At 32.8% G+C, this 26,802-nt stretch overlaps 2 protein-coding genes across 3 annotated transcripts in view; one reads left to right on the top strand and one right to left on the bottom strand.

The window, feature by feature from the left end:
- Positions 1-26,802, bottom strand: part of CEP85L (centrosomal protein 85L) — a 173,552-nt gene that overhangs the window by 94,611 nt on the left and 52,139 nt on the right. The window contains exon 3 of the mRNA XM_081293929.1: positions 19,700-20,487. Within this exon, the coding sequence (XP_081150055.1) occupies positions 19,700-20,487 (788 nt within the window). The remainder of the gene's footprint in view (positions 1-19,699; positions 20,488-26,802) is intronic.
- Positions 4,986-14,644, top strand: PLN (phospholamban). Of its 2 annotated transcripts, none has more exons than XM_081293931.1 (2): positions 4,986-5,129; positions 14,131-14,644. In XM_081293931.1, exon 2 carries the CDS (start codon positions 14,224-14,226, stop codon positions 14,380-14,382), a length of 159 nt encoding a protein of 52 aa, XP_081150057.1. In that variant the 5' UTR covers positions 4,986-5,129; positions 14,131-14,223; the 3' UTR covers positions 14,383-14,644. The 2 variants fall into 2 exon arrangements, with proteins under 2 accessions (XP_081150057.1, XP_081150058.1); XM_081293932.1 differs by lacking the exon at positions 4,986-5,129 and adding an exon at positions 12,093-12,137.

Here is a 26,802-nt window from a genome sequence, read left to right on the forward strand (position 1 = left end):
GAACTTACAGTATGACCTCCCTTCACATTTAATCTTTAAATATGTTTATATTTTAAAACAATGAGAGAAAAAAATATTTTCTTGGTTATTCTACTCTTATGTGTCCTAATCATTCATCCCCCCCCCCTTCTCACCATATTGAGTTTAAAGTTGAGAAGGATTTCTGAACTGTACCTAATTATTCTGTAGGATAACACAGAACCACCTGGCAATCTTTCTCCATCCCTACTTTATTAACTTATTCAATCCTTCATTCAATGAGTATTAAAGAATCACTATGGTTCAGATCTACACAAGGTACCATAAAAAAAAACACTAAAGCACAAATGAGTTACTGAATTGAAGAATTTATAGTTTGCCAACACTGTATGGCATAAGACAGGGAAAGCTTCACAGAAGAGATAAACTTTAATGGGAATAGGGTTGATAAGGAAGACATTCCTACAAAAAATACCAAGGCTTAAAATAGAACAGTAACCTGTTTAGAGGGTCACAGGGAGTTCTACACAGCCAGATCAAAGGACACAAAGGAATGTGATAACAGACAAAACAAGAAAGATAGGCCTAAAATACCAACATGAAAATATCTCAGTCTTTCGGAAAACTCAATCTAGGGCTGTCTCATAAAACTACAGAAATATCCTCTAATACAAGAATTCTTTATTTATTTATTTATTTATTTTTTGTGCCACAGACCTTTTGGAAACACTGCTGAGTCCTACTCGTCTGTTTTCAGAATGTTAATATGTATATAAAATAAATGAGATTCCAAATATTTTTTTAAGATACTCCATCCTTAAGGTAGTAGAGCATAAGTATGATCTATGTACATAGTGTTTAAGACACACTACCTTAAAACATGGTGTCCTGACATTTGAGTAAACAGCAGAAGCAAGAGAGTCACTCTCACCTCCCTCTCATCTATCTCCCCTGAGGCCAATCATGTAACCTGTGAAGGTCATTCGTGACCTTCTCACACCCACCCTTCCTCAAACAAATCATAAGATCCTCAATAGATAGATGTTCTCCCTATTCTAGAAGAAAAGGAACATCATCATCTCTGAAGACACAGAAAAGAACCTGAACAGAGTTCTTGCTAAATTTCCCTCAATTTATTACCAGCAGATGATTTCCCTTTGTCCAATCATACTTCTCCATGAGTATCTTGTCATCAAACCTAAACATAAGACACAAGTTTACCCCTTTCTTTGGGTCTTCATTTCCTCATGAAGGCTCCTTTGTCATGCAAAGCTTACCTAAATCTGTATGTTTTTCTTTTGTTAATACGTCTTTTATCTCAGGGGAGCAGCCATAAACCTAGCAATACTCTTCCACTTCCAAAGAGTACAATATAGAAAAGAAGCGGGGTCTAAAGGCAACTTTACAATGGAGAAACCTGAAAGACACTGTACACAGCCACCAGATAAGGTTAACATCAATAGTAGTAAGTCAGGTTAATTTAGTAGAATATACCCTTGATAAATAATGTGATGAAAGTGGCACTTTTATTTCTCTGACCTTCATCTCAAAAACATATTAACCAGTCTATCCATGAGAAGATCATCAGATAAATCCCAACCAGAAGACATTCTACAAAAATATGTGGTTAATATTCTTCAAATCCATTAGTCATCAAAATAGGAAGGTTTGAGAAATTGTCACAACCAAGGAAGGGGTCTGAAGGAGACAAAAATATTAAATATAATGTGGTATCTGGATAGGATCCCATTACAGAAAAAGGACACTAAAGAAAACTAGGAAAATCTGAATTAACTAAGGACTTCAGTTACAACACATAGCAACATTGGTACAATTATTGAGAAAAATGTTCCATATTTATGTAGGATGCTAGCAACAGGATAAACAGGGTATAGAATGCCTAGGGTATACTATCTTTGCAATAATTCTGTAAGTTTAAAACTGTTCTCAGATAAAACTTCTTTAAAAATAAATAACATGTACAGGACTAGAAAGGAAACAAATTACACTGAAATTTATTTGTTTGTTTGTGCAGTACTGAGGATTGAAACTAGGTCCTTGTACATGCTAGGCAAACATCCTCCCACTAGCTATATCCTCAGCCTTTTTTGTCTATGTGGTACTAGGAATTGAACCCACTGAACCATACCCCCAGCAACATTTTAATTTTATTTTTGAGTCAGGGTCTCACTAAGTTGCTAATAGACTGGCCTTGAACTTGTGATCCTCCTGCCTCAACCTCCCAAGTCTGAAATTTCTATGGTGAGTCATATGTACTGCTAACAGTTCTGCAGTTTCTGGTTTATTTCAAAATGGAAGAAACAATTTCATTTGAAAGCTTACTAAGACTAAATATGCAATTATTTTCCTTTCTAAGTTCAAAGAACTCTTGAACTCCACCATAAGAATCCATCCTCTAAAGGGAAAGACAGAATAAGTATTAGTACCATATGTACACTGTATTACAGGATCTCTGATAATCACTATATATACTTGGTGTCATTAAACCTTCAACAGTACCACTCCACAGATTGGGCAGATGTGACTAAAACTAGATACAAATGATAGCACGATTCCAAATGAAGACTGACGAAACACATCTAAAAACATCCTAATTTTGAGGAACACCCTACTGAATACACTACAACTCACCAATGGTTCTATTATATATGTATTTTATATCTATATATAATTTATATATAAATATATATTTATTTATATATAATTATATATATAATGTTCTGTTTGTGCAATCAGGTTAAAACTAAGGTATAACATTTTCTAGAGTTCCACAGGAAATCACCACCAGGATTATCATCATCACCAGCTAACCCAAAGAAAAGGGTAAACATAGAAGCTCCCCATCCTTGTGCAAATCTAAAAAATAATTTTTTTTATTCCATTTTCCAAGTAACACATGCACAGTTCCTATCTTTCTAGAGTAGGTATGTACCCACATATGCTTTTTTTTTTTTAAAGAGAGAGTGAGAGAGAGAGAGAGAGAATTTTTAAATATTTATTTTTTAGTTCTCGGCGGACACAACATCTTTGTTGGTATGTAGTGCTGAGGATCGAACCCGGGCCGCACGCATGCCAGGCGAGTGCGCTACCGCTTGAGCCACATCCCCAGCCCCTCACATATGCTTTTTAATTATACTTGCAAGGTGAGATAATTAATACATATTTTATTCAGGCTATAGCAGTTTCTTGGTTGATCCAACTCAGTATTACCAATTCTGTTTTCTTAGAATAAGTTGTTTCACAACAATGATCAATCTCCTAAACTTCATTTTCAACTTCAATTGTAATTGGCCGGCAAACTTAAAGCAGATTTTTGAAAAATAATTACAGTATTCAATAATTCCTCTAAGTTTATCTTAAGAATTTCTTAGTTGATACAGGCTATTCCACAAAAGCTATATCCAAATAATGATCTCTCCTACAATATGCCACTCTATCAGGAATTATAAGTAAACATATTTAGATCTGAATTCTCAGTCTGTCCATTACCATGTATGAAAATTGTTATAAGCCACTTTAGGTTTCTAGGTTTTAAACTATCAGTCACTACTGACAACTGAGAGTAATAAGAAATCCTTACTATGTAAAAATTAAAGGAAAAAAATGGTTGTAATAAAATCACTGAGCAAAGTGTCAAACATTATTTGTACAATGGGTTTACTTTTAAGTTGCAAATTTTCCCTAGCAATGATTACAGAGGATCTTTGCTGCAATATTATTTTTCTGTTAGCTTTAGTTGATTCTTTAAATAACAAGAGTTTTGCTCAAGAGAAGGATTTTATCTTTCTTTGGAAGAAGCCAAGATCATCTCCATTTAAGGACACACAAGCAGCTGCTGCTACACGTTTTAGTTACCCACAAGAAAGTAATGCAGGCTAAGTTCACTCTGCTATAAAGCATTTAAAAATTTTTTAAATGCAAATAGTTTCTCCAAAATTAAAGAGGAAATTTAAAAATTAGAATTTGCAAATATGCTAAGTAAATCTAATATATAGAACAATAAAATTATATAAAAAGAAAATAGAAGATACCTTCCTCCTCAAAAGTATTCTTTTCTCACTGATTAACTGTCTTAGGTAGTTATATGATTATACTTAATAAAATTTCACATATGTAATAGTTTATAGGAAAGCAAATCATACATAAACATAAGCCTTATTATATGCAACTGATTAGGAATCTACAGCTATTTTAATTATTTTTTGCTATTAAGTTACCCTTATTATTTTGTCAGCTTTAAAAAAATGTAGTAGGATTTTGTGGTAATTTAGTGCAGTTATTTTTAAAAAATCTTAAATACTTAAATTTTTAAATTGTTATTTTTCTTGGGATGATACATATCAGTTTAAATAGGGAATTATTATTCATAAATACATTGTTAAACTGCTAACTAAAAAAACATAATTTAACTAGTTCTTAAGATAAAGCTGTGTTTTTGCTTTTGTTTTTTAACCAAAAACAGTTATTAGCCTGGTTTTATCATGTACATTCCCTCCCCCATACACATAGATATGAGGCACAATAACAAAGTAAGTTAGGAAAAGGTATAAAATTCGATTCTGTAAAAACATTTTTGTCTTGCTAGAAGCTACCATTATGAAGCTGCAATATTAAAGAAACAGCAGCAAAAAAAAAAAAAAAATCAATGAAAGCTGTTTCACTGAAGCCTGTATTATTATTCTCATTGTATTAAAATTCCTATTACAATAACTATTTAACTCTTAAAAGTCATTACCATCAATATACAATTATCTCTAAGCCTGAGATGCACAAATCTTTTAAGGACAGCTTCCTATTGCCCCAGCTTGCTTAATTTTTTTTTCATGTATCCGCCACATACTTTTTAAAAATTTTTTTTAAAAAATGAAGCACTAAGTGTTAATGACCTTTCTATACCTAAAGTAAGATAAATAAAGTCCTAAAGGTTGGTTGTGATATGACTATGACTAACCAATCATAACTTCGGAATTCCTGTGTGACATCATAAGGCCTCCCTAGAACAGATTTTCTCCTCCACCTACTCCAACCCTTCACATAAACCTGGTAACAGTCAGAAAACCTCCCAGCTAAACACCCATAAGACTTCACACAAGTTGATACTCTTTATTGTGATGACCACAGAAACCAAGGTAAGAAACAGACTTCACTGATTTTTATAATTCATACTTTCTGAACTTTTAAAAAGTGTTAATCATATTTTCTATATTTCAGTTTTAAGTTACAATAAAATGTTTGCTATGACAAAAATGCTTACTTTCTAAATAACTGTTTATCCATTTTGTGACAGTGAAAATGAGACTTAATTTTGAAAAGCATCACATTAATTTTTGATACTGGTTATTGACTTGTTATTTTAACTTTCACTTATATTTTGCTTTTTGAGTGAATTTCTGCCAATTTAAGAATCTTACAATTATGTTACCTTATTTGGTAGTAGGGTGGTTTAATTTTTCTATACCAGAAAAAATGGCTTAATTTGTTATATGTTATTCTGCTGAAATATAGTGAGCTATTTACATCTGGAATAATAGCAAAAGTTGTGTGACAACATGCACATTATCACAATACCTCTTCCAATATTGTTATGATTTCTTACAGTGATACTAATAAAATAGAGCTTAAGAATACACAATACTTTTAAAATGACCTTGAAGATTTTTCCTCTCTATAAAGTCCAGTTAACTGTTAATAAAGACTTCTAAAAATTCCAGGCTTTAATAAATTGAACTGTTTCTATTTAATTCAATACTATATCATAAAGAACAAGTTTAAAAATTTTAAAACACTTGTCATAAACATACATAAAAGTTTTTCTGAAATTATAGAATAATAATTCAACACTTTAAAAATGTTTGGTACCTAAACATTCTAAGTCTCATTTGAGCAAATCTGATAAAATGTTTATTCTGCCTATTAATACACTTTTGTCAAGTTATTATACTCCAGTGTTTCTCAGATTCCTCCAATAAATTTATAAAAGAAAAATAATACCTAGGAATAGAGATGCCACAATCAAATGTTTCCTCATCCTTAAATCTGTCAGAGCATATGAAAAATTATATATTTTATTTCATTATTTTTATATTTTACCTATATGATCAAATAAAATCTACATTTAGATTTCTCAATTCCTATGATAGCTGTTAATTCCATCACTCAAGACAAATACAAACTTTATAATCCCATAAAGCAGCCTAACACATGAAAACATGTATTCCTAATTTTTGTCTACCACTGAAGCACTCTAATTGCCACTCAATATATTTATATTCATAAAATATTTTCCTTTGGTATATTATACAACTAACTCAGCACAAGTTTATATGCATATTTATGTACTTGTATTCAAATACGATTTAAATTACATTCTCACACTGTAAACAGGGTATTTGTTGAGTTATTTCACTCTTAACAGAATTTCATATCACATTACTCCAAAAAGTAGACAAGGAGCAGAAATTCTATTAAACTTACTGTTAGTGTATATATAATTTCTGTAAGTCTGAACACACTATTTAGTTAACAGTTTAAAATGTTAACAACACTAAGTGTTGTTAACATTTTAAACATAATGCCATAGTCCAGACATCATGTCCAAACTAGTGCATTTCTAAGGTATCATCCACATACTGTCATCATTTATAAAGACATGTGCTTTAAAAAGTATGTGCTAAAATATGTGTTAAATGAAATCAAATGGAATAAATATGAAAGATTTGTAAATTATGAAATGTTAAGTTTTAAAAACAGGTGACAGAGCTGACTTATTTACAAAAAAACCTCACATCACATCATTATCATTTCCTAAAGTTCACATATCAAAATTATTTTAATAGGATCTTAGACATTCAGAAAAATAACTGTATTTGGGTTACACACTGTTTATTAATCTTATTGACTGGAGACAGTAGAACAGCTGCTTAAATAAAACGACTCAAGAAAAAATTAGTGTATTTAACAAAGATCCTAAAAGTATAGTCTTAAAAATTTAGTGTATTTTAAATGTATTATATAATGTATTTACTATGTAATATATTAAATAATGTTATATGTTAAAACTTTAATTGAAAACAAAGTATAGATTTCCTATTTAAACAGATGGTAATTCTAGAAGATAGTGAGTTTAAACATTCTTCTTTATTATTGAAAAAGACTTTCCTTAAATGCACTGTGGACACATATTTCATTTAATCTTCCTAATTCTCTGGGTTTTGTATTGCATCTCTCCTTCATAATTTAGGAAACAGATGCAAAAAAGTGAACTATTAAAGGTTCCCCTATTCAGAAAACTATGAATAGAGAGACCTTGGCAAGAGTCTAGGTTCTGACTCTAAACCATATGCACTATACACTAATGAACATGACAATAATAAATCAAGACATTGACAAAACAAATAGAAAGTGATATATATTGCAAATGGCCTTTACCAGGCAAACTAAGAGAATATGAACTTCTATTAATTTAAAACCACTTCATTTCATTTAAATTTAATTTATACATTTTATCTTTAATAAGCTAAATATATGTTCTACAAATCATCTTTAAAGTGTCAGATGTAAGAAAATTACAGATGTCCTTAGTTATAATGCAATAAACACTAGTAGGAAAAAATTCAAAATTATCACACATACTTTGAAAAACAATAACACACCACAATCAAATTAAAGTTTCCTGTTATTTAATTTGTTTAACTGATAAAAACATACCTTCAAACCATTTAGGCTTGATACCTATAATCCAGCTTAATTTTTGTCAAAACTTTCCACAAGTCTGGTATAGTAGCACATGCCCGTATCCCAACAGCTTGAGAAGCTGAGGCAGGAGGATCACAAGTTTAAGGTTAGCCTCAGCAATTTATCAAGACCCTGTCTCAAAATAATAAATAAAAAGGAATAGAGATGTACACTTCAGTGGTAAAATGACTCTGGGTTCAAAAAAAATAAAAGAAAGAAACTTTCCACAAAAACCATAGTTTATTCCACTCCCATATTATATCCTTAGTTTTCCTCAATTTCATTGTTGTTCCAATTATTCTACCATGTAAATATTGAAGTCCATTTGTTTTGAAGTACTTGAATAAAGGAACCTTGCTTTTTTTTTTTTTTTTTTTTTTTTGGAGAGGAGGATACCAGGGATTGAATCTAGGGGCACTTAACCACTGAGCCACATCCCCAGCCCATTCTATTTATTTATTTATGTTAGAAGGGAGTGACTGAGGATTGAACTCAGGGGCACCCAACCACTGAGCCACCTCTCCGGCCCTATTTTGTATTTTATTTTAAAACAGGGTCTCACTGAATGCCTCCCTTTTGCTGAGGCTGGTTTTGAATTCGCAATCCTCCTGCCTTAGCCTCCCCTCCCAAGCTGTCATTTTATTTTTTGAGACAAGGTCTTGCTAAGTTGCTCAGGGCCTTGCTAAACAACAGACTTTGAACTTGGGATCCTCCTGAATCAGCCTCCCAAGTGCTGGGATTGCAGGTGTGTGCTGCTCACACTGGTGAAATCTTCCTTTTATTTATTTATGAATAAAATTCACTTTCATTTGAAGTGTGAATTGACAGAATGCTGCTTGTACTGGCAAAGGAGCAAACTTGGAGTCAGAGAATCAAGAAAATAATCCTAAATTACAGTGGCATGTATCAAATAAGAAGCAGTCTCTCTGGACATCTCCAGAAATAATTCATCAATATTCTTACCCTACATAATTCTGAAGCATGTATTACCAAATAAACACATAAAAATAAAGCCTGGGTGTACATCACCACTTCAGTATAGTCACAGTCAACTGAGGACCTCTAGTGCTTTGTAAAGTGTACTCCATCTTCAGGGCTTAAAAAAAAAAATTAGATTCATTCACATTAATTGGGATATACTTATTAAATGCCAATCATCATTCCCTAAGACTTCTCCCAAATTCCTTCTCCAACTCTCCTTTTAAAAAGTTCCACATATACATAGTTAAAAGGAACATTTTAATGCAAGTGAATTAACTGTAAAACATTATTTCAACAAGTAAAGAACTGAAAGTAATGAAGACAAAATAACAGCCACATGCCAATTTCAGAGGGAAATCTCTCTCTGTGCTACAGCTTAATGAACTGTCCTCAAGGCAGAGCTTAAAAGCTAGGACACTGCATTTTGGGGGTCAAGTTAGTATTAAGGAATATATTGATTTTTATGTTTATATAATTATTTTCATAACCAGTTAGAATCAGCTTATAGATTCAGAAAGCTGAATCTTTCCTTCTTTCATTTAAAAAAAAAATCATAAAACTCTATCTTGAACTTGATTTTTTTTCTCAATTTCCAACGCCTTCTTTGAGCAAAAGAGAAAAGACTTGATAAATTCCCCAAAGAAGAGTAAAAAGTTAGTTATACCCTTCCTATACTAGAATATTAGAATATTAATGGATCTCACATACAAACAACATACTCTGTGGGTACTTTCCTGTTTCTTACATGCAACTCAAGAGACAAGGATCTGGTATTCCTATAAACCAACTTCTATCAAGTAACTCACATATTTTCAGTACTACAATACTAAGATGCGGATTTTTTTTTGGGGGGGGGGGCGGTGGCAGGGAATATTATAAAGGATTTAATCCGGGGCACTTAACCAGTGAGCCACATGCCCAGCACTTTTTTAAAAAAAAGTGGTTTTTTTGTTTGTATGTTTGTTTGTTTTGTTTTGTTTTGTTTTTGAGAAAAGGATCACTAAGTTGCTTAGGGCCTCACTAAGTTACTGAGGCTGGCTTGAACTTGTGATCCTTGTGCCTCAGCCTCCTGAGCTGTTGGAATTACAGGCATGTGTCATTGCACCCAGCTTGGATGATTAATCTTTAAATGCACCTGCAAATATTCTTTCTGTCACAAAGCACCCAATATATACCTACAGTCATTCTTTTAATAAAGGAGGGGGGCTCTAAATTAAGATCTGTGCATGTTTACAATAAAGATGACAAGGGACTAAATTCAATCTCCTAGGCCTTTTAAGCCAGATGCAAGTTCAGAATGTCCCAGCAGAATCTGATTATCGTATAGAGATGCTTCAAAAAGATCAGATAACATAAAATTAAGCCATTTTCCACACTTTCCATTAAATATTATGCTATTAATAGCTTGGCTATAATTAAGGGGAAAAAAAGAGGACTGCAAAATTTCAAAACTTATAGGAGAGAAATCGGTGCAGAAAAAAATAATAATAATAAACACCTGACAACTATGCCATAAACTGTAATGTAGGAATCAGATAATTCAAAAAATGCAAATATGCAGTTCTCATACACAGTCTTTCAATTCTCAAGAAATATAAGAAAGCCCTATCTTCTAGGGATGAAAAGTGGCTTATTTATTATCATGCAGATTTTAGAAGTTCAGCAGAGTTAGAACAACACATCAGATTATAACACTATAAAATAAATTGAACCCTCCAAATAAAATATGTACCACTAACATTTCAGCATGTAAAGCAAATTTAATTGTAGCCTAAGATTATAAAGGTTACTACATATCACTTTAAAATCGTGACATTAAATGTCTAAGTTCAACAAGCACTATTTGTTTCCAGGACCAAACTCTTCTTCAATAATAGTGGGCTGTTACAGTATCTTAAAATCATCTTTAAAATACATTAATTAAGGACTGAAGATGTGGCTCAGTGGTAGAGCATTTGCCTCATAAGCATGAGGCCCTGAATCTGATCCCTAGCACAACAAAAACAATAAATTATTAAAATATATTAATCATACTTTTGTAAGTAGAGAGCTCATCTCTTTAGGGTGTAACTCTTTGTTGTTTTTTTTTTTTGAGATAATTAGAAGTTTTTATTTTTTCTATGCTCATTACATACAACAATATTTCACACAAGCTAATTCTTAAATTCTTTAGAATGAAATTATTTCTATCATTTTATTTTTAAAAAATTCATCACAATGCAGTGGTTATGTCATTTTACTACTCCAAAATATGTTCTATTAAAAATGATGGAATAGGAGCTGGGACTGTGGCACAGTGGTAGAGCACTTGCCTGGCACACATGAGGCACCGGGTTCCATCCTCAGCACCACATAAATATAAAATAAAGGTATTAGATCAACCTACAAATAAAATAATACATTTTTTTAAATTATGGAATAATTTGGACTATTAACTATCCTTTTACCTCTAAAAGTACATAATTATGTTTCTTAATGATAAAATGTAATTTAATTCATGGAAAATTGTTTATCACTTTGGCTGTAATAAATGAATTCTGTAAAATAAATTATAAAACATGACAAGATAATTTTGTATACAAAACTTTGTATTTCACAAACACCAAAAACTCATTTTTTTTTTTACACAAAGCCTAGTTCAAGTTAATAGTGTATTAATCAGAAGACCATGTCATACATAAACATAGACTTAAATCCTCTAAGTCTCATTTTCTTCATCTGTGATTGGAGGAGACTTGGAAAACATATTAGAGCTTACAAGTTTAATTACTGAATTCTATTTTTCTAACTGGTTAATCTGATCATTGAGAATCTTCTAAATTTTTTAGTCAAAAAAATCTTCAACTTTACTGATTTAATCAAACAGTGCCAATTATGCATTGAGTGCTAAGATACAAAATAAATACATGGTTACTTTAGTTATTAACTAAAAGTCTAGTTGAAGATATTGATATGTAAACTGAATTTACAGACACAAACTGACAGATATTTAAAAACAAATACACTGAAGTCCTACTAAAAACCAGCAGAGGTGATTACCAATTCTACCTTAATGAATAATGAAAAGTTTTATTAGGAAATGATATTTAAACTAGGCCTTAAATCAACTGGAGTTTGCCTGGCAGAAAACCAAAAGGTGGAAAGGGGTAGGGGTTGAGGGCATTACAGGCAGAAGCAGAACAACATGTGCAAAGAACGAAAAATCCTTAAAGGAAATATAGTATTTATGGAAACATGACATATTTCATGTGACTGAAGGTATCATTCTTCAGTCAGAATAGGGGATGGATGATTCCTTATATATGCTTTATGACGAACTGCTAGCTAGCTCCCTCTTTTCCCATTTTTTGTTTATCTTAAAATAATTTTTAAAAATTGATGTTTTAAGACCAGTTAAAAGCCCTGAAATTCCACAAAAATATGTGAGTTCAAATAGAAGTTATCAGTGCTAATTCTTCTCAACTGTATTCTGATTATTATATATATATATATATATATATATATATATATATATAGAGAGAGAGAGAGAGAGAGAGAGAGAGAGAGAGATATCTCCAAGTATATAAAGGAATAAAGAAAATCCTCCAATGATTTCCTAATAGTATAATTTCACTTGGGTCTACAGTAATTCACTACAATAAATATAAGCAGAAATAACATAAAGTTACATTTTCTTAAAGAACAAAAGAAAATACCCCCTACTTCTGCTTTCATCTGGAGAACTCAAACAAAAATAATTAAATATATGCCAAGTTTAAGCTGCTATTTTCCAAGGGGGAAATGTTACGGATAAGTTTAGCCACCTGCATTGAACAACAAAGAATGTATTTTAGACAAAATATAAGTTGTTGTCAACTCTTTAAGAGAATAAAGTTTGATAAAATTTGGCTCTGTATAACTCCTTACTATGGCTCTATACTATGATGGAGGACAGAGACTCAAGTCATATGGAAGCCCATTCTGTTATACAATTTAAAGTACTGAAGATTACAGAATCTAACCACCACATACCACATGGTTTCTTTGAAAAAACCAAATGCCAAAGTCCAACTAGTTATGTGCCTCATATATGTCTTCCCTGTTCCATTCTTCTCTGCTTTGCTCTCTTTAGCATATGCCTCTATTAGGTTTAGGATGGCACTCTAGGTGGATTTTCCCAGAATGTCTAGAAACCAAGTGAAAAATGAAACCTGGCAATATATAACATGTTAACAATAATGTGACAATAAATGCTAACCATTATCATTTCTGGACAGTTAGCTATATTTTCTTAAAAATTTTAATTTTTCCTACTTCAAAACTGACATAGAAGGGCTGGGCGCAATGGCACACGCCTATAATCCCCGTGGCTCAGGAGGCTGGCACAGGAGAATCACCAGTTCAAAGCCAGCTCAGCAATTTTGCAAGGCCCTAAGCAAATCAGTGAGACCCTATCTCTAAATAAAATACAAAATAGGACTGGGAATGTGGCTCAGTTGTTTAGTGCCACTGTTTTAATCCCCAGTACCCCTCCCACCCTAAAAATTGACATAAGGATTCTGAATGAAAACAGAAAATTCTCAAATGTTATTACTCATTACATCTGGACAATTAATTCATACTTAGTTTTGTTTCTTTTTTTTAGAATTTTAATATTTATTTTTTAGTTTTCGGTGGACACAACATCTTTGTTTGTATGTGGTGCTGAGGATCGAACCCGGGCAGCACGCATGCCAGGCGAGAGCCACATCCCCAGCCCTATACTTAGTTTTTAATCTAATTCATTCTATGATATATCTTTATTTTTATTATCAAAGCTTAGGCCCCACAAGCAGCAAGAGATTGTGAGATTTCTGAAATAGGGCTTGACATAAACCACTGCTCATAAGTACAAGACATTTGTGAACAGAATTGCCCATGGCAGCTAGTAAGATAATAATAATTACTAAACCTATTGTGCTTGACAGTCCTCAGTACATAATAACAAATTTTGTTGAAATGATATTTAAAGTAACATTCTACAAAGCTATAAAACCTTGGGAATGCCAAACAAGTGAAATATATTTCAGACTAAAATTAAGATCTAAAGAATAACTTTTAAATGCACTTCTATTCCCTGAGATTAGCTCTGGAATTTTTAATATATATCAATTATATTTACAGAGAAACAGACTTAAGAATTTTTGTCCAAAGGAATAGCTCAAAACAAGCTGTACCATAACCCAAACACAAAGACAAATGAGATTGTAATGATATTATCCTACCAAAAACACAAAAACACATGTATGCTCAGACATACACACACATTATAGAGATTTGATGTTATAAATACAAAATATAGTGTTGAAAAAGAACAATTAATGCAAATGTGTTTTACCTATTCAGAGAACAGGTTATACATATGATCCTAATCCATTTACTATTTTTACATTCCAGGCTACCTAAAAGGAGACGGTTACCTCAGATTGGCTGCCAGCTTTTTATCTTTCTCTTGACCACTTAAAACTTGACTTCCTGCCTCCTGGCATCATGGAGAAAGTCCAATACCTCACTCGATCTGCTATAAGAAGAGCCTCAACTATTGAAATGCCTCAACAAGCACGTCAAAATTTCCAGAACCTGTTTATCAATTTCTGTCTCATCTTAATATGTCTCTTGCTGATTTGCATCATCGTGATGCTTCTCTGAAGTTCTGCAGCAAACTCCAGATCTGCAACTTACTACTTTGGTTTAAAATGTCATCCCATGAACAGGGGAAAACAATACAGCCCGCTTCCCAAGTAGAAGAATTTCTTTATGAAAAGGTCAAGATTAAAACAAATTGTTAGTAAATGTATTTGCTAGATCTTGTAAACATGAAAAGGGCTTCATTTTCAAAACTGACTATACATGTGTACAATGTAACTGTTGATTTCCTCAAAATGGCTTATAAATTTCTTTCCTAAATCTTTTCTGATGATGAAGTAGGAGTTTAATTTTGAAATAGCCCTACTAACAAATTCACTTCATATATAAAATTTTAGCTTCACAATTTGGGGCAAATGTTATTTACATTGCACAGTAAAAGCTTCTTTGTAAGTATTTTTCAGGTCTTTACAAGTGCCAAAATAATAGTACAAATGAAGTATTATTATTCAAAATAGCTCACTGATCCTCACATCTATTACTACTACTACTACTATTATTATTATTGTCACTACATCATTATTATATAGAAGTCTTGTAGTAACTCCTTGTCAGAACCTACATTTTAAAATAGTTATATTATTTTCTATACTATATTAACATGTTTTGAAGTGTAGGAGAATCAAATAAGGGTAAGACCATAATCTTATATAAATAAAATTTCTCTTAATGTTTTCAATAATTATACAATTCTACGACTTGTAAGTTAGCCATAGGAACTGGTAATCAACTTAACATCTCATAGTATGATTCCCATAATTAGTAATACTCATAGAGTCTAACTAATTTAAAGCTGTAGCAAATTATTTGAGCTATAATATCTAACTTTCCATAGTATATTCTTAAAATCACGAGAGCTTAAAATGTCCAAAATATGGTTACTAAAAGAATTTGAAACATCAATATTGACAAGTGTTGTTGGCTGAATAGTGAAGGAGACACTGCTTTTAAGTTCTTGGAATCCTGAGAAGTACTGGAGATAGAAAGGGGAACAGTTTGGGTTTGTAAATATTTAAGGAGCAGACAGTAAAAGGGTCTCATACTAGCCAGAAAACATATAAATCCTATATTAGACCTCAACTTCACTGGTCTCAGAATTTACCTATGCAACAGTATCCAAATTCTATAATTAGCTATACTGATATTAAAAAACAGAAAACCTCAACTGATAAGTTCTATGTGCTTTATTATATTGTTCATTACAACATCAATTTCAAACTATTAACTGTGGGAGTTTTACCTCAGAGTAAAATGCAAATAAAGATTATTTTTGTTCTTTATTCTTTCATAAAAATTAACAACTCATACTTCAAAGATTTCAGAATACTATAATTTATATTAAAATGTAGAAAAAAATCCTATTCTTTAAATGAAACTCTCATTTTATCATGTTATATAAAGAGCAAGCTGTAAGAAAACAATGTGGGGTTGTGGCTCAGTGGTAGAGTGCTTGCCTAGCACGTGATGGGCACTGAATTCAAGCCTAGCATCACATGAAAGAAAGAAAGGTAGGTAGGTAGGTATTGTGTTAATCTATAACTAAAGTGCCAAAATTTTTAAGTACTAAATGTTCAAACACTTTCTCCTTTGGAATGAATTCTAATCTTAATTTATAGGACACAAAAATGACTAATTTTTGAATGTTTAATGCTGCCTTTCATATTTTCATTGGTTAAAAATTTATATTTAATGCAAATAATCAGAATCACCTATTTTAAGATGAATGTTCTTGAACTCAGTAAAACTGCTCCATTATTCAGGAATGATGTTTGCTATAAAATGTTCTAATTATAAATAGTTTTGATACTGTAGAGGGTTTTTGAGGGGACTTTCCCCAAATAAAATATAAACAATTTCCTAGTATAAACACAAGAGGGCAGACCTATATCAGGTAGTGAATTGCTATGTTCTAATAGTCTCCTGATTATTTTTGATTTTTCTAACAAAGTAGGAATATGATAAATCTCAAAATGGATCTACTTGTATGTTAAGTAGCCACACATTTTAAAATAAGCTATACGCCAAATTATATAGAAAAGGTGACAAATAGAAAATCAAACACATTACTATGTGTATATAAAATCAGCTAATGAATGTGTCATAATTTAATATCCCATCTATAGAAAATGCCCTAATATCCACCAAGATTATATCAGACAGTAAAAAAAATAGAATGTAAAGATAAAAAATAAAAATAAGAAAACTTAAGAATGTAATAAAATACATGAAACACTCCCAGGTTATCCTTTAGGTCATTTTGTCAAATTATTTTATTTATATAGGAGAAAAACCTCCATTAAAATATGTTGAAATCAGGTATCAATATTTTGATTAGTAGCAAGTCACTTTATGATTTAAATAAGCACAAAATTTCATCTTCCACTTTTTAATGATTTCAAGACCAAAATATCTCCGGGAATATAAAGAGAAAAATGGATAAACAAAAAGACCTGACAAGAACAATTTCAGAGAAGGAAAAGTTTATTTGGGGGCTCACAATTCTGGAGGCCTTAGCCAAGATAGCTGGTTCCATTACTCAGGGCTTGAGTGAGGTGGAACATTGTAGTAGAAAAGTTTGATAGAGGAAAGCAGCTGGGAACAAGGGCATCCAAGAAGCAGAAAGAAAGAGAAAGAGAGAGAGAGATTCTACTTGCCAGATACAAAATATATACCCCAAAAGCATGCCTCCAGGGATCCACTTCTTCCCGTCACACCCTACCAGCCTTTAGTTAACCACCCTGTTAATCCCTGTCAGGGGATTATCACACTGATTGGGTTAAGGCACTCATAATCCAATCATTCCACCTTCTGGGGAATACCTAATATCTAAACTATAATACACTACTACTGTTGGGGAGATCCACTGTGGATGTGTAGGAACCCAACAGATATCCCTCTATCTCCAAACCAAGGAATGCACTGGAAGGAAAGGGAAGTATATTTCCCTAAAAAAAGTCAAGATTTTGCTTTTTTCTTCTGTCATAATGCTTAGAGTCAGTCATGGCGGGGTGGGGAGTAATGGACTAGAGAAGAAAAGAACCAAAGACTAGGGGTAGAAGTTGCATATGGAGCCCTATATTCTAATTCAAATGGGGGCATATATGGCTTCTCTTCATTCATAAAGGGATATGCTTCTGAGTTCTATACGACCTCAACTCTAAGATGACTTAGCAACAATCAAGAAAATCAATGAACTTATGTCTGTGTGGCTGACTCAATAATTGTTCTGGATTAAGTCCTAAAGAGAGCAAGCCTTCCTTATTACAAATTAACTTTTGGGGAATAGTGGACCTGTGAAGAGCAAATGAGATCAACACTCTGAGAGCTGCCACAAAATTTTATATAATCTATTGTGTTATCAGATCATGACTTTAAGCCAAATTCCTTTTCTTTGATGTAGAAGATTTTTTTCCCATGGTGAGAGTTGAGCAGTTTTGACTGAAAAAATCCTGATTATCAGATGGACTGATCCTTAATAAGGTTGTTCACTTTATGTAAAAACTACACTAAAAGGAAGTTCAGTCAATGCTTCAAAGAGATTTTTAAGAAATAATCATGAGAAGAATGTGTAAAATAAAGATAATACTTGGAGACACCAAGGAGAAGTTAATTAATAATCTTTCTCTGTAGTAGACCATGAAAGAAATTAGAAGAGAAACAGTGATTCAAAGATTGTAACGGAAGGGCCAGGAGTGTAGCTTCCATGGTGGAGCACTTGACTAGTATGCATGACGCCATTTTGATTCCCAGTACCCCTTTTCCCCACCCCACCCATACCCCATAAATTGCAGCTGAATTATCTAGTGTTCTTTACCTGAATTCATCATTCCACTCTCAAATTTAAAATTACTATATAAAGAGATCATCCTGTAAAAGGTTAATCAAGAAATAGGGAACTTTGGGACACATACACATTTCATGCAATAGTAGCTTCATTCTTCCAATATGTGCAAGTAAATTTAAAAATCAATTTTTCTCCACAATACACTTCCAGTCTCCCTAACCTCTCTATATTGCTTCAGAGTTAGAGAAAACCTTGGGTAAAGCAGACGTTCTTCCAAGTAGAATAAAAGGATAAGTAAATTAATATTTATTCCTTTAAATTAGCCCAATTTTGTCAGTTACATTTCTCTTTTATCATCCCTGTGTTTCAGTTTGGAGTAGTATGTATACTCATCCCCATGAACAGCTCCAATTCTATGTAAAGACACCTGCTAGAAAGACAACTGTCTGATCCTTGTTCTTCAATAATCACAAGCATTTAAAAACTGTTATAGTATTTGAACAGTAAGGTATCCTATCTTTCTAATCACTTGAATAAATCACAAATAAATCTGGCTAAAGCACTCTTTTAAAATTTGTAATTTAAACATCCAAATGATGTATTGTTTATGTGGTTTAAATATATATAATATCAAGATTATAAAAAATGGCCTACCAGGAATGATAACCTGGGTTCAATCTTCCTGGATAAGTGATCTCTTTACTCTTACATGAACTTTATTCTTCATTTTTTATTGTTAGTAGTAATGAATAGTAATTTAAAATTTTAACTCTAGGGAAATTTTGTAATTTTTGATAGAATTCATTTCAGAAAATTCTGGTAATAAAAAGTAGATGACAAGATTTATGTTAGAAAATTGGTTTCCTGGCTAAAATTCCCAGTTGACATTTCCAGATCAAGAAATTTATACATTTATATGTTATTCTGTAGACCCATTAGGGACTCTACACTACTTTTTCTTTATATATTATATGACCATAAAGCCTTTTCCTTAAGCTGATTAAGAAACAACCAACACTTGATTTTTCTAATAAAAAAAAAAAGCATGTCTGGATTTATAAACCTAAACACATATCATCTGTAAACAAAACTTTAAAAATGACTTTAGTTCTACCTTCTCATTTTATAGATGAAGGAACTGAGGCCCAGAGAAATTAATAGGTTAAAAATCATCCAGGTTCTAAATCTGATAAAACCAGAAATAAAATCCAAGATCTAGTAATCCCAAGTCAACTTTCTATCACACCGTGTCAGCTTCTTTGTTTCTAAGTTTCCTAAAATATATGCTTTGCTTTATTTATTTTTATGCCTACTTAACAAATGAGAAAGAAAAGACTAAGGTAGAAATTTTAAGTTTTTCATGTTAATTAGTTCTAATTTCTTTGTAAGTTTTTTTAATCAACGCAAAACTTTTCAAATTTATAACATCTATGCTTCCAGAAGACAGAAAAGGCAAAATAATCAGTGATTGTGATGCTTCCTGCAAAGTGCACAACATCCACTGGAGGGAAGCAAATACTAGGTTTTGAGCCTTACCTGCATTGGTGTTTCACTTCCTTGTCGAAATTCTTCAATTTGCTGTTGTTGCCAAGGAGCTAAATTATAAGAGTCCTCCGTAGTTCTACCTTCCAAAGGGTTTGTCCTTAACTGCTCTGTAAGCCACATCTGAGTCCTCACAGAAGGCTGAATGGGAACTCCACTTGCTGCCTGCTGACCAAGTATTAAATATTTTGGAGATTCAAAAGCCTCTGAGCTTGTCATAATGGGCTTGCTCTCAGGTAAGGCACTGTATGTCATATCTAAGGTCTGTCTCTTAAGAGCAGAGGAAGAGGCTCTGAAGTTATCTTTGCTACAACTCTCAAATTTATACTTGCAATCCAAAGTTGATGACCGTTTTTTATTTATTTCCTTGTCCTCTAGCTTAAGCATCTCCATACTGTCATGTAAGCAACTAGGCCCAATAGTCCTTAATTGTGATGTTAAAGTCTTGCCTCTCCCTGTCTTTTCCAAACCATTCCTCAATTCTTCCTTGTGTACAGTGCTACCTTGGCTGCAGTTTTCTGGGGCAGTGAGTCTGGATAAAGATGACCATTTCCGAAGAGGCCGGAAGTCCTTCATGTCTAGTGAAGAGTCCTGCTCCCCCGTACTGTGGTCTCCCAAAGTTTGTATGAAGCTTGTACTCCATTTTGAGCCATCTGATGTTAATGATTCCCTGTGTTTGGAAATTGAAGCGCTGGAGTTAGACGGCATCACATGGGCAGTAGGAAGAGTAACCAGTGATCGACTAGGCTTAAAAGATAACGGGCCACTTGAAGTTGAATGATCTGGAAAGAGAAAAGATTGCCAAATTAGTTACAATTAACAGATAAAAGAGAATAAGATAAAAGGCAAAATGCTAGAGAGAAATCTGAATATGGTTTCCCATCATGTTTTTTCAGAGGTTTTGTCATGGGAGAAGAAAGGTCTCCGGAGAGGGTCCAAGGAGTTCCCAGAGGAGAGAAGGAACTCAACTCGGGAGCACTGGGTTCCTGGCAGAGGTAATGGAAAAGAATTCCAGTATTAGCCAAAGTAATAGACAGAGGTTTATTTAGGAAGGTAGATATACTCAAGAGAGTGCAGGCTATCTCAAGAGGAAGAAGCCCTGACTTGGGTTGGAGTGAATATTTATAGAAGAGATGCACCAGAGGCTGTATGGAAGGTAAAGACAGGGTAGCACAATTTCACGCCAGTTTTCAAAGTGCATATGTGTTTCCCTCATTTTACAAGAGCATGGACCAGAGCATGGGCTAAAGACATGTTGCTCAATATTTAAAAGTGTGTTTTCTGTATCTCAGTGACTTGTGGGTGTTTCCTTCAAGATTCAATATTTCTCTCTCCTAATCCTAAATCTCTATCTCAGTACTTCCTCAAAAATAAGGAAACAGGAATTCTTACTATAGCTTCAGGTTTATCAGAAATGTTAACACACTTTAAAAACATTTTCTAAATATGCTTACATAATAAAGTATAAGTAAGGATAAAAAATGATTGGGAAACATTTCCATATTTATCCTATTTAATCAAAGTATTGTGCCTTTAAAAGAAACAAAATCCATCTCCACATTAAGAGTTTTTACTTATACTCTAACAGTTACGTCTCAGACACAACTCGAGGTGAAGGTGGTATTTTTTAGTCTCTCCTAAACTGTAGAACTCTATGGCAAATCTGAACTTTTTAGCACCTCCCCCAACTCTAATTCAGAAATGTGAATAAAGGAGCTCCTACAATAATAAGAAAGGGTCTAGGAAAAATCTGCAGAGACAGAGTAGTTCCGACATTTTCCAATATCATTTAAATGTATCATCGATGATACAATCCCAAGCTAGAATCTTGGCATCTACACCAATGCCTGTCTTTTTCTTTATGTTCATTAAATGCCAAGTTGTAAATTTTTACTTTCAAAATGTCTGAATATCTATTGCCTTATTTCAAAAGTCCCTATATCTACTACTCTACACATATGAATAGTTTTACTATTGAAAGACCAGAAAACAAAAAGGGTCTCTACACTCAATGAATTTATCATAAAGAGCCAAATCATCATTATATATACCAAATTAAAATCAAAGATCATAATGTTATCAGGGCATATTTACAAATGGGACAGCAATCTAAATTGGTGGGAGGCTGGAGATGAATGGTAAAAGGCTACTTTCACATTTTATTCTATATATTTCTATATCTGTTTGTCTCCTATACCAGAGTATATCTAAATACCACTTCTGTGCTGTGATATTGTTTTATTAAAGAAATAAAGGTAAAATAAATGTTTATAATGTCATAAGAAAATTCAGATGAGTATGAGCTAGGCAGATTAATTTTTAAAATGATATTCCAATTGGTCTTTGCACAGAAATTGTTCACCTAGAGATAAAAAGTGAAACATATTACAAATGGAGGGATATGAGCAAAAGTATCAGAGTGAATTTATCATGTGTAAAGGGTGCCCATCAGATTCTGCAGTCTTTCCATTTTTTTGGAAAGTTCTCACATTTTGAGTTCAAACTCCCAAAATAAATTTTAGAACTCACATTCCCAATACATCCTGCACCTACGATAAAGACATTCAGAAGCTCCTGCAAAACACTTCAGTTTGAAAAAATAGGCTCTAGGTAGAGTTAGCATTTCATAGCTGGTATAGGCAATAGCAAATGCATCAGTTTTCCACAAAGGCAGCACCAGAAGAGGCCCCACAGTGGGCACAAAATCATGTTTCTAAACAATAAGTGGCAGCAGTTGAGCAGCACTAGTAGATTCCTCCAGTGTTTGGTTAGCAGAAAGATAATTGTTCTTTGGTGTAATATAAGGCATGTTTAACCTAAAGCATGGTTATTCAATCCTCCCAGAAAGTCTATGAAGTACCAAGTACCCTTAAATAAATTCCTCAACTGTTCAATCAGCCACTCAGCTTCTGCTGCTGATTAAGAACAAGAATGATAAAAGTATGATGCCAGGAGAATATGACTCTAAAAGAAGGAAAACAAATTATCCCGTTTATCTACAATATGAAGTAAGATTCAAGGAAAGTTGCTCAAGGTAATTCTTGAAAGGTAAAGATGAAGTAGAACTGTACAAATCTCAAATGCTCTGCTAGGAAAGAGGTTTTGTTCAGCAATAAATATGATATCACTGAAAGTTTCCAAACAAAGGAATGAATGCCATGATTAAAGCTATACTAAAGAAAATTATTCCTGTAGTTAAGAATGAATTAAAGTAAAACAGTTGACAACCCGATAGATTAACAGAATATCATGGTAATCAGAAAAAAAAAAAAAAGTAGACAGGAATATGCTGAGGATTGGTTCTAAATAGAAATAGGACAAATGTTCCCAAAAGTCTACAGTATAATGTAAAAAGAGAAAACATCTATGGCAAATTTGTATTAATAGATTAAAGTACTATTATATTTTACAAATATGTTTGTATAAACATTACTAAAGGAATATTTATTAAAATCACCATAGCCTCTTAAAAATATCTGAATTTTTTAACAAAAAATGAAGACAAAAATGTTTAAATTCACTAACAGCAAAAATATTTCCCCACAACAATCATAAAATTATTAAAGGCTATTAATATACTATGATGGGGGCTGGGGATTTGGCTCAAGCGGTAGCGCGCTTGCCTAGTGTGCGTGCGGCCCGGGTTTGATCCTCAGCACCACATACAAACGAAGATGTTGTGTCCGCCAAGAACTAAGAAAAAATAAATAAATATTAAAATTCTTTCTCTCTGTCCCCCCCTCTCTCTCACTCTCTCTTTAAAAAAAAAAACATATATATATATATATATATATATACACACACACTATGATGATAAGAAAATGTAACTGTTATGAACTTTGGGATGAAGAACAATATGTATATATCAATATTTAAAAGATAAATATGTATGTGAATGCACATGTTTATGTGAATGCACATATATTTATATATAAACACATATGTGCATGAGCAGAGAAAAGGTCTGGAAGAGTATACTCAAAACTTAATAAACAAAATTAACCCTTATGTAGTGAAAGGATGTCAAAAAGAGAAAGTACTTTCACATGTTACTTTATATAATGTCTTATTTTAATTTCTATAACGGAACATAATTTTACCATTTGGTCAAACTTTTGCAAAGATGTTCTATGGCTTTGTATCTCAAAGAACACTGTAACTAAAGAATGAATAATATATCAAGGGACTGTCTCATTTTCCATATTACAGCTAAAAGCACTGAGACCATAATCATCATCAGGCTTAGCTGCTATTTAGATGTGATAGTGCACTACTTTCCCATCTGCCTTCAGTAGCTCTGTATTTCCCAAATGCACATAAAATCAACAATTAGTGATAAATTCCACATCAGACTAGTATTTACTCCCAGACCAGTATTTACAAATGTGATTGATTAATGCTATTCACAGAATATTACCTTGAACACAGAATTTACTCCATTGACATACCTTATCAGAAATTCTCAAATTTTGCTATACAAAAAACTAACTGGGGGAGGGGGAGCTGGAGTTGTGGCTCAGCGGTAGAGCATTTACTTTACATGTGTGGGGCTCTGGGTTCGATCCTCAGTACCACATAAAAATAAATAAAGGTATTGTGTCCATTTACAACTGAAAAAAAATTTAAAAACAAAAAACTAACTGGGATCTGGTGACCTACATGAAGAAATTCAGATTCAGTGTAATAGAAAAGGACCCAAGAAATACCATTTTTAAAAAAGTGATTCTGCTATTTCATCCACATTAATACCAATCATCTTGAAATCTTCAAACTTAAATATGATATCCCATCAATCATGATCAGTATCTGAGTTCTACAGTATGACTGTCAAAACTAAGGATCAAAGCTTAGTCCGTTCACAAATACACACACACATACAAAAGCACACATAACACAAGAATAAATGAACAGGGAATCAAGAATGTAACAACATAAGTGTCTGGGAAAAAAGAGACCATTATATCTTAGAGGTGAGTCCATAAAATACTAATTTTAACACTTCAAAAATATTACTTTGCCCTAAGAAACCACAGTTAGAGGTAAATGCAATGCAATTCATAAGGTGCTTTAAGTTAACTAGTTGTTGTTTCTTTAAGTTTAACTAATTTAAGTAAAAAATTATTAGGATAGCATCTAGCCCACATTTAAGTTATAACAGTGAATTCTCAAAGGAGCAGAAAATAGTCCTTATAAAAACCAAAGAACAGAGTCTGTAGTATTCACCAAGGGTAGAGAAAAGCTAATTGTTTCAGACAAATTTAAGCTAATATGGAAAGAATATAAGAAAAGGACATCAGAATAACCTGATAATATAAATGAACTATATTTAAGGTAATATATTTCTAAACTCCAAACAAAATTCCAACCTTCTGTTTTACTGTTATGTTCACAAATTCTTAATTGTGAATACATTCATTCTATCTTCTCTTAAATATTGAGATACAGCTTCTTTCTCTCTATCCTTCCTTTTTTTCCTTCCTTCCACACTCTTTTCAGCTTTATACTTTCTCTTGTAAAAAGGAATTAAATGTGAAAAGCCTACACAGATCTATATGATAACAATAAATCATAAGTCTTAGTAGTTAAAAAAATAATTAGGAAACTAGGGAAAGCACTTGCCTAGCATGTGTGAGGCACTGGGTTCCATCCCCAGCACCACATTAAAAAAAAAATTGGGAAACTATATAATCCTGTATCAAAACATTCTCATTTAAAATTTAATAGCTTAATATATTTATGACAATACAAAACATTATGACAAATATTTTGCTTTTTAAAGAAACATGGTAACTCTAACCATAAAGACAATGATTAAGTTTTATAATTTCATGAAACTTTTTTCCCTTTCCTGCTAATGTCATGATCATACCATATCATACAGGGGGAAAAAAAGCATACCACATTAACTCCCCCATTTTTCTTAATAAATTAATATTTCAAAGTATTCCCTATATCTTTAGGTCTCGACTTGCACAGATGAGACAAACTGGATTTAAACGGCTGGCTGCAACATTAAACTAAGAAGAAGGCAGTGAAAAATCACATAACACAAAAATAATTTTGGAATTGAGGACAGGATGGCTCTTTGACCTTAAGGGTCAAACTTCGGAGAGAGAGAGAGAGAGAGAGAGAGAGAGAGAGAGAGAGAGAAGGAGGGAGGGAGGGAGACACACACCATGTTTTCTTTATTTTATAGCATGGACTCAGAGGCAAGGATGAGGTTTCAAGGGTGAAGTCTTGCTTTGAGATATCTTGTGGTCAGCAGACTTGGCAAGTCACACCCATCTCAGGTGCTGTGTGGGATCTTAGGCAAAGCCAGAGGGAGAGGCTCATCTGCATCATCTGATCACTCTCTAACAAGAAGTTTGCAGTGTGGGACCTATCCCCTGAGGAGATACTATGCTCAACACAATTCACACACAGCCCATGGATGGCTCATGACATTTAGGTAAATATTTTAAAATATTCCAAACCAAACTCTGGTAGGAAAAGAGCTATAGAAAATAATTTAACAATAATTCAACTAAAGAATCTCCTGAGAATGTATTACATATAAAGCACTGTACTAGGTTTAAAAAGCAACACAAACATATTATTTGCAATAAAACTCTTACTTTTCACTGTTATATACCTAACAAAGCAGGATTAAAGTTTATCAAAAAGAAGCCAGGCACTGTGGTGCAACACATTTTGTCCCCAGCAACTTGGGAGGCTGAGGAAAGAGGATCACAAGTTTGAGAGAAGCCAGCCTCAGCAACTTAGTGAGACCCTCTCTCAGAATAATAAATAAAAAGAGCTGGAGATGCGGCTCAGTTGTAAGATGTTTCTGGTTAAATCCCAAGTATCAAAACAAAACAAAAAAAATCATAAAGAAACTAAAACACATCAGATAATGAAGTGAGTCTAAAGAAAGGGCAGACTATTTCATAAAAAACTATCAGAATGATAGCCAACATCTCAGTAACAACAGAATCCAGAACACAAAAGACTAATATCTTCAAAGGACTAAGAGCAAATATCTGACCTCCCAAATTGTTTTTCAGGGAAACCATATTTAAAGATTGAGGTAAAAATACATTTTCAGCTAAGCAAAAACA

The sequence above is a fragment of the Spermophilus citellus genome (genome assembly GCF_964194105.1).
Source record: "Spermophilus citellus genome assembly, chromosome: 5".
Taxonomy (NCBI): Eukaryota; Metazoa; Chordata; class Mammalia; order Rodentia; family Sciuridae; genus Spermophilus; species Spermophilus citellus.

What these genes read in the sequence shown, in the direction of transcription:
- PLN (XM_081293931.1), top strand. Translation starts at nt 14,224, where the DNA reads ATGGAGAAAGTCCAATACCTCACTCGATCTGCTATAAGAAGAGCCTCA.